The sequence below is a fragment of the Perognathus longimembris genome, chromosome 1, assembly GCF_023159225.1.
Source record: "Perognathus longimembris pacificus isolate PPM17 chromosome 1, ASM2315922v1, whole genome shotgun sequence".
Lineage (NCBI taxonomy): Eukaryota > Metazoa > Chordata > Mammalia > Rodentia > Heteromyidae > Perognathus > Perognathus longimembris.
This window is the reverse complement of record NC_063161.1, coordinates 35,895,817-35,910,426: the sequence shown is the minus strand read 5'-3', so window position 1 is coordinate 35,910,426 and position 14,610 is coordinate 35,895,817. Positions and strand designations below refer to the sequence as shown.

The 14,610-nt window shown below is 38.5% G+C and overlaps 1 protein-coding gene across 4 annotated transcripts in view; it reads left to right on the top strand.

Annotated features, from left to right (window-relative positions):
• The first annotated feature begins 2,816 nt into the window (after nucleotides 1-2,816).
• The window catches only part of Cnot2 (CCR4-NOT transcription complex subunit 2), an 87,716-nt gene continuing 75,922 nt past the window's right edge, over nucleotides 2,817-14,610 (top strand). The window contains exons 1-2 of one of the 4 annotated variants that reach the window (XM_048359552.1): nucleotides 2,909-2,923; nucleotides 12,146-12,165. Coding sequence is in view for 2 of the 4 variants with exons in the window: in XM_048359534.1 (XP_048215491.1) it covers nucleotides 2,919-2,923 (5 nt within the window). In the remaining 2 variants the exon portion in view is untranslated. Of the gene's footprint in view, nucleotides 2,924-12,145; nucleotides 12,166-14,610 lie in introns of all 4 variants that reach the window. The other 3 variants (XM_048359545.1, XM_048359534.1, XM_048359572.1) reach the window with 3 other exon arrangements.

Here is a 14,610-nt window from a genome sequence, read left to right as displayed (position 1 = left end):
AAAAACTCATGGACAGAGCCCAGTTCCTCAATCACACACCCTCAAAAGTTCAAATAGGGGAAATGAATGGTAGGATGAAGAGAATGGCTGTTGAAATGAAGAGGTAAGGCTGGATCTTAGAAGATTAAGAAGGAAAAATATACAGGAACTAGTGCTTATTTGTGGATGAGAACAAGAGGGAATAGGTTCCAGGTTTGGCAACTAGGTATATGGTGCTGTTTTATAGAATTATCCTTTTATCTCTTTGTACTTCACCATTTATTGTTATATATTCCTCTATATCGGGTGTGTGTGTGTGTGTGTGTGCGCTCCCCCATGGAGCTTGAACTCAGGGCCCACAGTGCTACTTCTAGTTTTCTGGGAGTTAATTGGAGATAAGAGTCTGACAGACTTTCCTGGCCCGGCTGGCTTTGAACTGTGACCCTTAGATAAATATCAGCCTCCTAAGGAGCTAGGTACAGGTCTGAGCCACCAGTGCTAGGCTCCTCTATTATCTAATGAGTTACTCTACTGTCAATGAACAGCACTAATTGCTGAGTGCTGTTGATTGCAAATATGTTGCTTATTCTAGAATACACAATGCAGCAAAAACACTATTGAAATCCAATTGTTACAGGAATCTTTTCTTCAGGAAACATTTTTAGAAGAGGAATTGCTGGGTCAAGAGCACATGCTCAAGCTTTGAGTGTGCTCAAGAGCACATGCTCAAACTCCAGTATGTTGCCAGTTTATACTCTGAGAGTAAGAAATCCTGCTGTTTTTTTTTAAATTTTTATCAGCACTATCAAGAAAGTTACTTGATAAAATAACACCTGAAGACTAATGGGTAACACAGTTACTTATAAGCTGCAATACTGAACTTGTTTATATTATCACTCAAGTTAAGACTAAGGCATACTTTAGAATTCAAATTCCAGTAAATTTTAACAATTAGATGATTAGTCAGTTTCTGTTTCAAATATATAGCAGTGCTGTCTTAATTTGCAGTGTGCTTCACCAATTAATCTTTTTTTCCCCTTCCTGTAATAATTTAACAGGTTCCTTAGAAAATAGGGAACACAGCTGCATTAATGATCAAGGGTTGGAAGTAAATGGTAAGAATACAGAAAATGTAACAATATGGTACACCTTTTGACCTTAACAAGGTCTTATATGTAAGTCAAACTAAGTGTAGAATGGTATTATTTAATATTATTCTATACATGTAGTGTACCTTACTTTGTCATTTCTTTTTTATGGTTCCAAATCATTAACAGCATAATGTGCTTAGTAATGCATGTTCATATCTACAGGTATTTGCATTTACACACACATATTACATACCCAAAGAAGCATACCCAGTCCTTTTGGTAGTAAATATTAACATGATAGGAAGACAAAGAAAAAGAAGCAAAAAATTGCTGGTGAAGACTGGGAGAGAAGGAGGGACAGATATGAAGAATTGTGTCTGTTTTCCCTGAATTTTCCTGAAGTTAAAAAAGACAAAAACAAAACAAAAATATAGGAAAGGATAATGTTTAATGAAATGAATAACCTGGAAAGATATCTACTCAGGCTACCCCAGCACTATTTGAGATTTAAGTATATTTATACAACATCAGCGAATATGTCAAAAATACCTTACAATATAAAACATGTTACCTTTATTTTAAGGAATGCTTATTTTTCTTAATATTTCTTTCCTTAGGCTTTGTATGGTAAGTTTAAGGTGGGTTATAGTGGGGAGTTTTTTGGGGGAGGCGTAGGAGGAAGGCAAAGAAAAGGCAATTTTACAAAAGAAACGACCAAGGAAAGCAGAAAATTTATTTACTTCAAATTCAGTGTACTTTTACATCAACAAACGGTATAACTTAAATAGAAATAACAATTTCCACCTTATGAACCTACACAACTTCAAAAAAGCGGAGCCTCCCTTCAAGTCTGAAATATGTAGGAATAAGAAAAAAAAGTGAAGTTTATAGATATACAAAGGAATAAAGAGATGACTGTATTGCAAAAAAGAAAAGGGGGGGTGGAGTTTAACTTTACTTTGACAACTATTCTTTTGGAGAGCAGAGACTCCACTCAGAAGTTTTTCTCTTCAAGCCATCATTTCAGAGTCTCGGGGATGGCAAAATCAGGCAGGTCAAAGCTCCCAAGGGGATCTGAGGAGTAAGAGGCTGAGCCTGAGTTGTTTGATGTGCACGACATGGCTTTTCGAACTGTGCGCCTATAACTTCCTCTCCCCGCCCCCCACTCCCCATGTTATTTACAACAAAAAGGAAGAGAAGAGGGGGCGAGCAGACCCACTGGTTTCGGCCCGAGGGGAACTCACTTCTCTGGTGACGTTGTCAGCTGCCATCCCGGGCCCGGGACGTGTTCGCAGGGGCTGAGGGAGGAAAAAGGGACAGCGGTCAGATTGGCGGCGGGAAGTGGGAGTCAGCCGGGACCCGGCGCACGCAGGTGTCGGCCACCGACTCAGACGCCCACACGGCACACAAACACGCTCCGCACTTCCCGGTGGGCGGGCCGCTGCCGCCGCCGCCGCACCACTCCCCGCCCCTAGACCCCCGGGCCCGAGCCCAAGCGGCCCCGGGAAGACGGAAGCCGACACCGAGGCCCCCGGGCCTATAACGGCGGCCGAGGACCGACGTGCCTCCCGGCGTCAGGAGGTGCCGCCGAGAGGACGCCGGGGGACGGAAGCGCTTCTTCCAAAACGCTCACCAGCTCGCAGGAAGCGGTCCACCCACCTCCTCCCCGCTTCCAACCCCGTCTAGCGGGCCTTCGCCGCTCCCACCTTCCGCCGCCGCTGCAGCCACCGCCTTCAGGGAAGCCGGAGCGACGGGGGTCACGGCGGGGGTCAGAGGGTAAAGGTCTTGCTCCCAGCAGCCTCCGCGGTGGATACGTCGCCATCTTGGATCCGCGGGACAAGAAAATTCATGCGGTGAGTTTTTGGCCAATTTTCGGAAGTCTGGCAGCGGGGCGCGCGGCGGGGGCAGCGGAATCGGGGCTCCCGCAAGGCAGGGGAATGCCTCGGGGCCGGTCCGGTTGTTCCCGGGGTCCGCGGGTAGCTTCCCGGCCCGCCGCTTCCCGTTGCTTTTGTCTGGGCTCCAATCGAGAGAGGGAGAGCGGGGCGGGCGGGGAGGGGGGTGGCGGCGGCGGAGGGAGGGAAGGAAAGAGGGAGGGGGTGTGTAGGGGGGTGCAGACGGGACGTAGCGCGCTGCCGTGCTCGGGCCGCTCGCCGCAGCAGCTCCAGAGCCCAGGCCCGGTCCCGGCGGCGGGGCTCCCCGAGACAAGGCTCCCACCCCGGGCTCCCGCCAGCGCCGGGAAGCCGCCGCCGCCGCCGCGCTGCTTCCTGGGCTAGAAGGAGAAGGCGGCCGCAGCGGGCACCGGAGCAGCCCAGGCCCACTTTAGTTAGCCCTGCCAACCTTCCCGGCAGCAAGCACCTGGTCGGTCCTCTGGCCCTGCAGGGTCCCAGTATATGCACATCCGCCACTTGTGTGTTTGTGCGTGCGTGTGTGTGTGTGTGTGTAATATTTATGGGGGGGGGAGGGCACTGGACCAGCTAACGGGCCTCAGGGGCCTGCAGGCCCTAGGGTACCGGAGGCCGTGCAAGGAGGAGGGAGAAAGGAGAGAGCAACTATGATGCTGCTTCTGTCACTGTACCCAGAGATCTCCCGGTGTTATAACAGACATGAGTCTCGATGGTCCTGAGGCGACAGAGAAGCCCGAGACACCCCTGACTGTGAAGTTGCAACCCTAGGTTTTACTTGCACTGGGGCCCTTCCACCTTTGCTGCCTTAGATCTATCTACCTAAAACTTGAAGTGCAAGACTCGAGTCGGTTAAGGACCTTCCCCCCCCCCCCCCCCTTATAGTTCTTAGTTGAGATACTGTTGTTACCTGTGCAGGAAAAAGCTGCTAACTTTACTTCGTTACTCTGAGTCTCAGCCAAAGTGAGTTGTGTTCTTTTGTAACAGCATTTCGAAGTTTTTAGAAATTTACGTTTATTCTAGGACCTGTGAGTACCATATTAATACCACAAAAGTCGTACTTGTGGGTACCACTGCCTCGGAATGAGCATAAACATCCACTTCTTTCGAATACTTAGACAGCTTCATTTTCAACATCCGGAAGATCAAGTGTAACATTTTGTTTCATTTTCATACAACTCTTGGTCAGAATCCTACTCCTTTCTTAACCATCTGGACAGTTCCCCGTGAAGTACAGTCTTTTGAACCTGTAGATTTTGGGCAAAAAGAATAGAAAGTGCTACTCTGAGTTAACCAAATATGTTCATGATGGAAGCACTATTGAGCTTAATGTTCATAAATGAACACATTTCCTGTCATACTTGATACTAGAAACTTGTGGAACTCCTGAACTGCTAGTGCTAGTATTGATATTTGTCTTTCGAAATAGCATCAGTGGAGATAATAAAGTATATAGTAGACTGGATACAAATTTAAAAGTACCTATTTACATACCAGGTTTATGTTGAGTTTGAGAATGCTTAATATTTTTGATAAGATTTCTTCCCCAAATGTCAGTGAGTACTTTTGGGGATCTTAGAAGGTAACTTTATCCCAGGTTTGAAGGGTTGATTAAGAATACCAGCACATTGCAATGGTTCAGTGTCTACATTCAGATCATGTTTCATTGAAATGTTTCTTATTGGATCAAGATTTTTAGTAAGGGAATGTATGTTGCACTTCTTTATAGTTTGCAGTTCCTTTGTAATCATAAATCTAATGGAAAAGAAGTACAAAATATATTGAGGAAGACAAAAATAAATCCCTTCTACTCTGCCCACTTTTCTTGACTTTATTAGAACTACTTTAATCTTAAAATGGTACTTCTTACCTCATTTTTTCCAAAGACTTGAATTATAGTGATTTTTGTGAATTTTTGCATTGTAGGCAAGGAAATATAATACTTTATCATACTTTTTTTTGCATTCTAATTCATGTCTAACTAGTCCAAGCAAGTTAATGAACATTTCATTTGTTAGCATAGTCCTTTTTTTTTCTAATTATACAGAATAGAGGGAACTGTAACCTAATCTTATTTGAGAGACTTAAGAATTTAACCAAGCAATAAATGCAGCCCTAATTTTTTTTTAAGTTTCCATAATACTTTAAAGGAAGTTTATATGATAGAAAAATGAGGGCAAAATGTATGTGTGAGTGATTTGTAACCCTGCCATCTAAACAGTACCTGACAAAATAAAGATAGAATTCAAAACGCTGTACTTCCCTAGAAGTAATTCCTTTTTTTTTCCCCCCACTTTGTAACTCTGGATGCTTACATTTTGATTTCTCAGATATGCTTCACGGTCCTTAGTTTAAGACGTGAACATTTTCTTTGATCAAAAGTAAGTACTTTGATTTATAAGTAGATTTTAGTTAAAGAAAAGTACTTTGAATCCACATGTTCTAGTTTTCATTTCTTTAGTAGATACCATATTGAAAATACTTGTACTTTGAAAGATCATTATAGAATGTTTGCCCTATTACACTTTTTTTTATTAGTGACAAATTTGCTTCATAAGATTTTTCTAATAATGTGGAAAGAAAATAAAAGAAAATGCGTCCTTTTCATATATATTATGAATAGATATTAATAAACTCGGAAAACTTACTTTACCATCTTTTGCTCTTTAAAAATAATAGTGAAAGTAACAGTATTTTTAGTTAAAAATTTCAACTAAATTTTTTTTGGTTTATTCTATTTTCACACAAGCAAACTTGATCCCTTATGTTTGCTTGAATAGTCATTTGAGGAAACCTTATATAAGTGTTGATAGTCTCAGGAAAAGATACTACCAAATATTTGTGATTTTGTTAACCTGGACCTCCAGTGGATTTTGTAAGCAAGCAGAAGAAACCATAGTACCAGGTTTAGAGGCAGAGCTCTGTTGTGCTGTAATGTTTGAATGGAATTACATACACTATTGATCAAGGAATCTAGTGTTATGATAACAAGTCATTCTGTTTGTTGATATTGATAACTTCTTCCTGACCAAAGATGGTTTCTGCCTGGGGTATTAATGAAATTGAATTTCATTGTAACATAATGCTAGATATTTTGAAGAAAAGTATACTAAAATATATATCTGGAGTAGAAAGTTTGCCTTTATAAGTGGAAGGAAAAGTAGAGTTTTAAGTTCATTTTTGCAGTACTGGGTTTGAATTTAGGAGCTCGTGCTTGTTAGGTAGGCACTCTATTACTTGAGCCATACCTTTACCCCTTTTTTGCTTTTAGTAATTCTTCAAGTATAGAAAAGATGGCATTTAGGCCCATGGATAGTGATCCTGTTTGTGTTTGTCACTGAAATGACAATCACCACCATGTCTATACTCAGTTTTTTTGGTTAAGTGGGAGGGATCTCCGGAACTTTTTGCCCCAGCTGGCCTTTAATCATGATCCTTCTTGAAAAACCAGGATTACAGGCGTGAGCCACCACCTCAGCTTGTTTTTTATTTTTTTGCCGGTCCTTGGGCTTAGACCCAGGGCCTGAGCACTGTTCCTGGCTTCCTTTTGCTCAAGGCAGCACTCTACCACTTGAGCCCCAGGGCCACTTCTGGCTTTATATATATGTATATGGTGCTGAGAAATAGAACCTAGGGCTTCATGTATACGAGGCAAGCACTCTTGCCACTAGGCCATATTCCTAGCCCCACCACCTCAGCTTAATTAATTTTATAATTTTTACTTTATTAATTGAGCCCTTTTGAGTTAAGCAATATTTAATTTTATTTTTTTCTTTAGTTTTTCTCTTTAACCTTTGACTTCTACTTTAAAATTCAACTCTTCAGATCATGCTGATATAGCATCTTCATTTTATACACTACTAGAGGTGACCTAGAAATAGGATCATTAGTGTTTTCTGACAGCTTGTTTTCCTGAATACAAATGCAGATATCTGCAAATCACTTGGGGGACTATGCTGTAAAATAATAAGATGTTTTACAGTATCTTAGGGAGTAAGTAGAAGCAACATGTAAAATGCAAAACTGAGTTATTTAGAATCAAATAGATGTTTTCCTTTTCTGGTCATTTAGTAATTTGTATGTACTTAAATATTTGGGATATATTGTCCACTTCTTACCATTCATGTGCATGTTTGTCTGGGAGGCAGAGATGGGATATCATGTGTGGTGCATACTCTATTTTGCCTTCCTGAAATCTGAAAAACATTTATTTTGAGAAGCATCTGTTCTTTTAGGGTTTGGATAAGAGATAGTGATGCAGCTTTGTGTCTGTTTTGGAGAAGTAGAAACCCAAATAGCATAAATGATTCCCATAACTTCATATAGGAGAGATTCTAGTGTGTGATTTATAATGGTAGAAATACATTTTATATTATACTTACCTATATATTTTCCAGAATTTTTTTGATGTTTTGATGATTAGGAAACAAAGAAGGTGCATTATTTTTTAAGAGGATTTTAGTGCTTAGGAGCTAGATTTTCTCTGCTTTTACATAATGGAAATGTCTTAATGTAAAAGCAGGTCCCCACTTACTAAGTTTTACTATGTTGGGGAATGATAAAATGAGCAAGGAGATGTATCTTAGCAATTTAGTAACAATGGTAGTCTTGCTTTATTTTTCAAACATTGATACACTATTCTTTTGTTTGAATATTCAGATTAAAAACTCCCTTGTTTATCAGTATCTGGACAAAAATGTAATGACTGGTTATGTAATACAATATATTTGTGTTACTTTTTACATTATAAATTGCATTGCTTATCCTGAATACATATTTAATATGTAGATACTTGCTTTTAAGAGTTTCGTTAAGTTGGCCAGGTCATTCAAAAGACTGATTCCTTGATTTATTTGCTTAATGTTTTTATAGCTTGCAGAGCACTTCCATATGATTTTATTTCATATGATTGTTGTTTTGATGTTAACTTTTAAAGTACGTTTAAATTGTAATATTAAAATTTATAGAGCGCAACTGAGAATCCCTCTGTTTTGGTCAGTATGAAAATTATAAGTTGGGAATCATGAGGGGCATTATCATCCTAAGACCAAAGTCAGTCTTAATTTCTCATTTATCTTAGTGTATTACTTTGTAGGGAAAATTGTGATTTATCAAGTTATGTAGATAGAATTTTACTCACATCAGTAATCCTGGCTAGTCAAGAGGCCAAGATCTGAGGTTCAAAGCCAGCTGGTACAGAAAAATTTGTAAGGCTGTTTCTAGGACAAAATCTAGACTTAGACTAGCAAGTGGTAAAGCACCAGCCATGAGCAAAAATGCTGAGCAAAGAGTACAAGAATCTTAATTTCAGGCCCTGCTCCCACCCCTGCTTTCCCAATAAGGTATTAACGACACAGTTTAGGTACCTCTTTATTACACTTTTCTCTGAGGAGAGCATATGCTGAGCATGTGGGCTTTGAGTTTTGCCTGGTGTTAGCAGTGTGCAAAATAGTGCTTTAGTGATGTAGTGTGTGTGTGTGTGTGTGCTTATGTTTATGTGCTGGTCCTGGATCTTGAACTCAGGACTTGGGTGCTGCCCCTGAATTTTTGTGCTCAGTGCTAGCAGACTACCCCTTGAGCCACAGCTCCAAATCTTGCTTTTTGATGGTTCATTGGCGATAGGAGTCTGATGGACTTGTCTGCCAGGGCTGCAATCCTTAGATCTCAGCCTCCTGAATATAGGTAGGATTACAAGTGTGAGCTACTAGGTGCCTGCCTGGGGGTGTAGTTTTTATGATTATGTATGAGTGAGCCTGTGGGGGTAGAAAAAAATTCAGAAAATTCTAATTTGTATTTGCCTATGAAAAATTATAGGTATATTCTTAGATTGTCAGGCCAAACTTCAGAGTCTGCAGCAAAACTACATAGCCTGGCAGCTGAATCTTCAAAGTGTTTTCTAATTGACACAGTGGACGTGTGTGTGTATGTGTGTATGTTTGTCAGAGAGAGAGAGAGAGAGAGAGAGACACACACACACACAGAGAGACCCTAAAATAGATGTGTATCTGTAAAACAATTGTAATCCAGTGTTTCAGGGATTTTGTAAAGCACAACTTTGTGAAACACTCAGCTGTTTCAGGATATAGTTTGAAACTGTTGGAGTTGATCTCTAAATGTCCTCAAATCCTAAAATTCTGTGTTTTGAAAGAGTTAAGACTTGTTCTTTTCTCTGAAAAATATATAAAATTTGGTTTTTAGTAGCATTTAGATTGAATTTAAACTTTAGGCTCTATGAATTTGATAGTCTTAGCACTCTTAATGTTTATTAAACTCAAGTCTTTAGTAATTTGAGTTACATAATTAGACTTTATAGATGCTGCATATATAATTATGATCCATATTTTCACCTTCTTGAAGTTAATATTCTGGAGAAGATAGATAAAAATACAAGTAAACAAGCCTCATTTTAGATAGTAAGAACATAAAATAGCATTTGACTAATGTTGAAAAAAAGGATTATTTCAGTAGGATGTTCAAGAGAAGACCTTTGTAGAGATTTCATTTGAACAGAAACCATAAAAGGTAAAAAGCTGGCTGGGAATGTGGCCTAGTGGCAAGAGTGCTTGCCTCCTATGCATGAAGCTCTCTGTTCGATTCCCCAGCACCACATATATGGAAAGCGGCCAGAAGGGGTGCTGTGGCTCAGGTGGCAGAGTGCTAGCCTTGAGCGGGAAGAAGCCAGGGAAGGTGCTCAGGCCCTGAGTCCAAGGCCCAGGACTGGCCAAAAAAAAAAAAAAAAGGTAAAAGCCATACAGTAATCAGGATGAATGTTTTTCTAAGAGGAAGGAGTAGAAGTCTGAGGTAGGATCATGATTTACAAGGTTCAAATAAAAAAATATTTCATAAACAGTTTTTTTGTGCTTTCTGTATAAATGGTTACCGTAGGGGAGACGTGTAATTAACACATATTCCTTGTCTCTTAACTCCTGAAAATATTATGGCATACTATACAGTCTTATATGTCAAGATTATTGGAAAAGGTGTGTGTGTGTGTGTGTGTGTGTGTGTTGTACTAGGGCTTGAACTCGAAGCTCTCACTCAGCTTTCTTGTTCACAGTTGTCAGTCTACCAGTTGAGCCATACCTCCAGTCCAGGTTTTGCTGGTTAATTGAAGATGGAGTTTTAGAAAATTCTTCCCAGGCTGCATTTGAACTGTGATCCTTCAGGTCTCAGCCTTCTTAGTTGCTGGTGCCTACTGTAAGGAGGAATTTTTTCTTGAAAGTGTTTTACACCTGACTTGGGGAGTCTGTTTGTCTTCATGGAAAATTATATAGGAAAACATGTAACTTTCCACAGTTTATATTTCTGAAGTACTGAAAATATCTACAAGTTTTTAGTTTTGCAGTTTTAGATAGTAGACTTCCCTAAGAAATTAGCAATAGTTTTCATGTTTAATCCAATTTCCTTGTACAGTTCAATATTCGTGTGTGATTTGCTGTTAATTTGCATTGAATAATTCTCAAGTTTTGAGCTTTTGTGCATGCAATAAAAACATGCTAATGTAGAGAAATCTTGTTGAAGCAGGTAATGAGTTGGTTTCAGGGAAGTGATGCTTGAGCTAGTATGGAGGATGATTTGGAGTTAATTCTGTAGGAGAGCATATGGAAGTGGAATTGTGTCTCTCTGGGAGACTGCTAGGTTTGAAAACTAGCAAAGTAATCTTCTATAGCTCTTACAATTGTAGAATTGCGAAAAGGATGGCTGAAGAAATGGAATAGCCATTATGTGGTACCTTTCATATTCACTCTTTGGAGCCAGGTACCATTTTTATTTAGTGGCTTTTTTTTTTTTTTTGTAACAGTGGAAATAATAAGATCTATACTTCAGGGGCACACTTTAGTTGCTACAGTTTATTTGTAGATTGAAATGACTAGTTTCATGGTGTAATATACTTTTTGTGTTAGATGAAAGTATTTTGTATGCATATTTGCTGGGCTTTTTTTTTTTGGCCAGTCGTGGGCCTTGGACTCAGGGCCTGAGCACTGTCCCTGGCTTCTTCCCACTCAAGGCTAGCACTCCGCCACTTGAGCCACAGCGCCGCTTCTGGCCGTTTTCTGTATATGTGGTGCTGGGGAATCGAACCTAGGGCCTCGTGTATCCGAGGCAGGCACTCTTGCCACTAGGCTATATCCCCAGCCCTTGCTGGGCTTTTTAATATTAAGAACTGTAGGATTTTGAAACCCTGTGACACAGATAAACCAGAGCCAGTAGTTCAGTTTTGATATTAATGGTACTTGGAGTTTGGGTCAGGCAAAATTTCAATATTGACATAATTTGTAGTTGTAAGATTTAACATTATTGGATAGAATTAAAATAGCACCAATAAGGGCTGGGGATATAGCCTAGCGGCAAGAGTGCCTGCCTCGGATACACGAGGCCCTAGGTTCGATTCCCCAGCACCACATATACAGAAAACGGCCAGAAGCGGCGCTGTGGCTCAAGTGGCAGAGTGCTAGCCTTGAGCGGGAAGAAGCCAGGGACAGTGCTCAGGCCCTGAGTCCAAGGCCCAGGACTGGCAAAAAAAAAAAAAAAATAGCACCAATAAAAATCTAAATTTGTAATAAGAATCACTAACAGAAGCTAATACCTGTATTTTGAGTGCTTGTTTTCCAATTCTGTTATAGATGTATGTGTGTGTATATATCATTCAAAATGCTACACAAAACTCTTGTACATTATTTTAGGTTGTCAGAATTGTTAAGTCTGACATTCAGAACTCCAAAAGAATTGTTTTTAAGAAGAACAATTGATTTCCTATGAATGTAATTTGAGCAAGGAATTAACTTTGATAGTATTTGTTATATGCCATTTTATATTAGTGAAAGTTATCGTTTATACCATGATGATGATTTGGAGCTGCCCACGTTGAAGTGTTTGAAACTAAACTAGTCGTCCTGAATTGAAGTCACCACTTAATGATTTTTATTTATTGTGTTGATACTAGTTAGGGCTTGAACTCAGGACCTCATGCTCCCAATTGGCTTTTTCACTCAATGGTCTAGCTTTTTTGCTGGCTAATTGGAGATTGAGCTTCACAGACTTTTTAGTCTGCCTGGGCTGGTTGAGAAATATAATCCTCAAATCTCAGATTCATGAGTAGCCACCATTATAGGTATGATCTACACTGGCACCAGGCTCATTTGACTGATTTTAACTGACTTATCTTTCCTTCAGGTTTCTGAAAAAAGCTTCAGGTTTGAAAAATGAGGATGAATAACTGCAGATACTCCTAGACATAGGTTCTTGTAGGCATTTTTTTTTGGAAGGTACTTGTTACAGTAGAGATAAACTTTGGAGTCAAAAGAACTAGCAACAATTTATTTTAGCTTGTACTATGCCCTTTTTGTATCACATTTATAAATGTAAACAAGAAGAATACAGTCTTGCACTTTAAGTCTAGACATGTGTCTCCAATCAGAAATTTGGACTAGATAACATGAGTAGGTTTGGGTACTGTAAGTAAGGCATAGCATTGCTATATCTACAGCACTTGGAAATTCAGGGAAAACATGTAATGTAGCACCTGTTGTTTGTTTTTTTAAAGTTTAGGAAATTGGATCATATATATTTTGAACATATTCCTCATCTTCAGTAGAGAATATTTGGCAAAGATTCCGTAGTTAGGCTCAGAACATGGCTTTTGATCTGGAATAGATTCTAATCTGAGCTCTAATCTATAACCTATGTACTAGAACAAGTCAACTAGTATGGAAAATCCTCAATTTTAAAACTAATACATGCTGCCAGTATTGCCACTGACACTTGAGTTAATGAAAGCAAGAGAATTTAGTTAACTAAGAAGTATGTTGAAAGTATAACAGTTCCTAATTACTAGTTATAATGAACCAAGTAGTTTTAAAAATATGTGTTGTTCCATTGATCATTTATCATTTATTTTATCTTGTAATGCTATTGTATTCATGTACAACGTTGCTATTTATGCATTTTTATTTAATTAAATATCTGACTTGTTGAACTTGAAAGGGGAATTGAGAGATGGAGTGTTGAAAAATGATTCCATACCAGCCAGTTTATGTACTTTGGGTACTTTTGTGTGTGGAAGACTTAACATTTATGTTTTGTAACTATATGTGTCAGGAAGTCTGTTTCACTTTCTTCAGTAAGGGTGTAGATATGAGTATTTCTTGAGTTATTCTCATTTTTAATAGCTATATTGTTTATTTATCATTAGCCAACTATTTTTGTAAATATCATGATTGATTTAAAAAATACACTTGTAATTTATGAGCCTTCAAAATCCCAGTGCAGTAGTATGTTGCTTATTCTTTATGTATAAAATAAATGTAAAAAATTTCCACTCTTTCTTCCTTAAATTTGTAAGATCTCTTTTGTGTATTGAGCTGTTTCAAGCATGAAAAGTACCATATAAGGAAAGCAGAATAGTATTAAATTGAAGCAGTAAGTAAAATGAATTGGAAAGTAATGAGTCTGAAAAGTGTTGTGTATTGAAGGAAAGGGCATCATATTTACTTTCATTCTGGTAAAATGTAGTTATTTATTTTACATGCTTGTTGGGTTTGCTGATTATTTAATTTTGTACTGGTATAGAAAGTTTATTTCAAGTAAAATTCTTCTAAGAAACTAGAATCCTGCTATCCTACGTCTTAAATTACTCTTCCATTTTAAAAAAACATTAAATAAGGCAGATAATTTAAACCTAGACAAGGATAAGTATGGTGGCTCACACAATCCTGACTACTTGGAGGAATTATGGTTTGAGGCCAGTCAGGCTGTTAGTGATAGTCTATCTCACGTTAGAGTTTGTCTAACATAAAAATAATACATGGTTCAAGTGGCAGAGTTCAAGCCTTGAACTCCACTTCCACCAAAAAATAAATTGATAGAAACTCATCTAAAACTTATACAGTTTATGAAGTAAACTTAAGAAAACCTACAGATTCTGGTTGTTACACTCCTTTATAATTACAGTAGTTTTAATGATAGGCATAACCATGTTCTCAAGCATCATATATTTAATATGCCTGTTTTTCTAAGAAAAGCCATTATTTAGCACATTTTAGGAGACCTTCAAAGACTTTGTTTAATTATGGAAATTAAAATTAGAGAACTCATTGTTCATAATGGTCTATGTCTCAAGATATAATATTAATAAGGCTTTTAGTTTTAATTTTAGATGCCAGCTTTAGATAAATAATATTTTTGTTAAAATGTCAAGCAGGGTAAAGAAAAATTCTTGTCTACTTTTATATTGTCAGTGATAGTGTGTATAGTTATATGAAAATTGTTCAAGATATAAAATGGTAATATTTAAACATTTTATTTTTTAATTTTCCTGAATGATGAATCTAAGCAGTTGTCATAAATATTGAAAGCATTTTTTTTTTCTAAATTCATTCTCAGTAATATGAAGCTAAAGACAGGGCTGGGAATATTGCTCAAGTCATAGAGTACCAGCCTAGCAACTATAAGGCCTTGAGTTCAAACTCCAACATTGTTCTAGCCCCCCAAAAAAGCAAGACTAAATATCTGGTAAAAGTAATAATAGGTCCCTGGTCCCCTGGCAAGCATTATTTCATGCATTCTGTGGAATAGGTAAATAATGATTAAGGTGATACACATATAAGGTGTTGTTAGTACACAAACATATCACCCCAAGA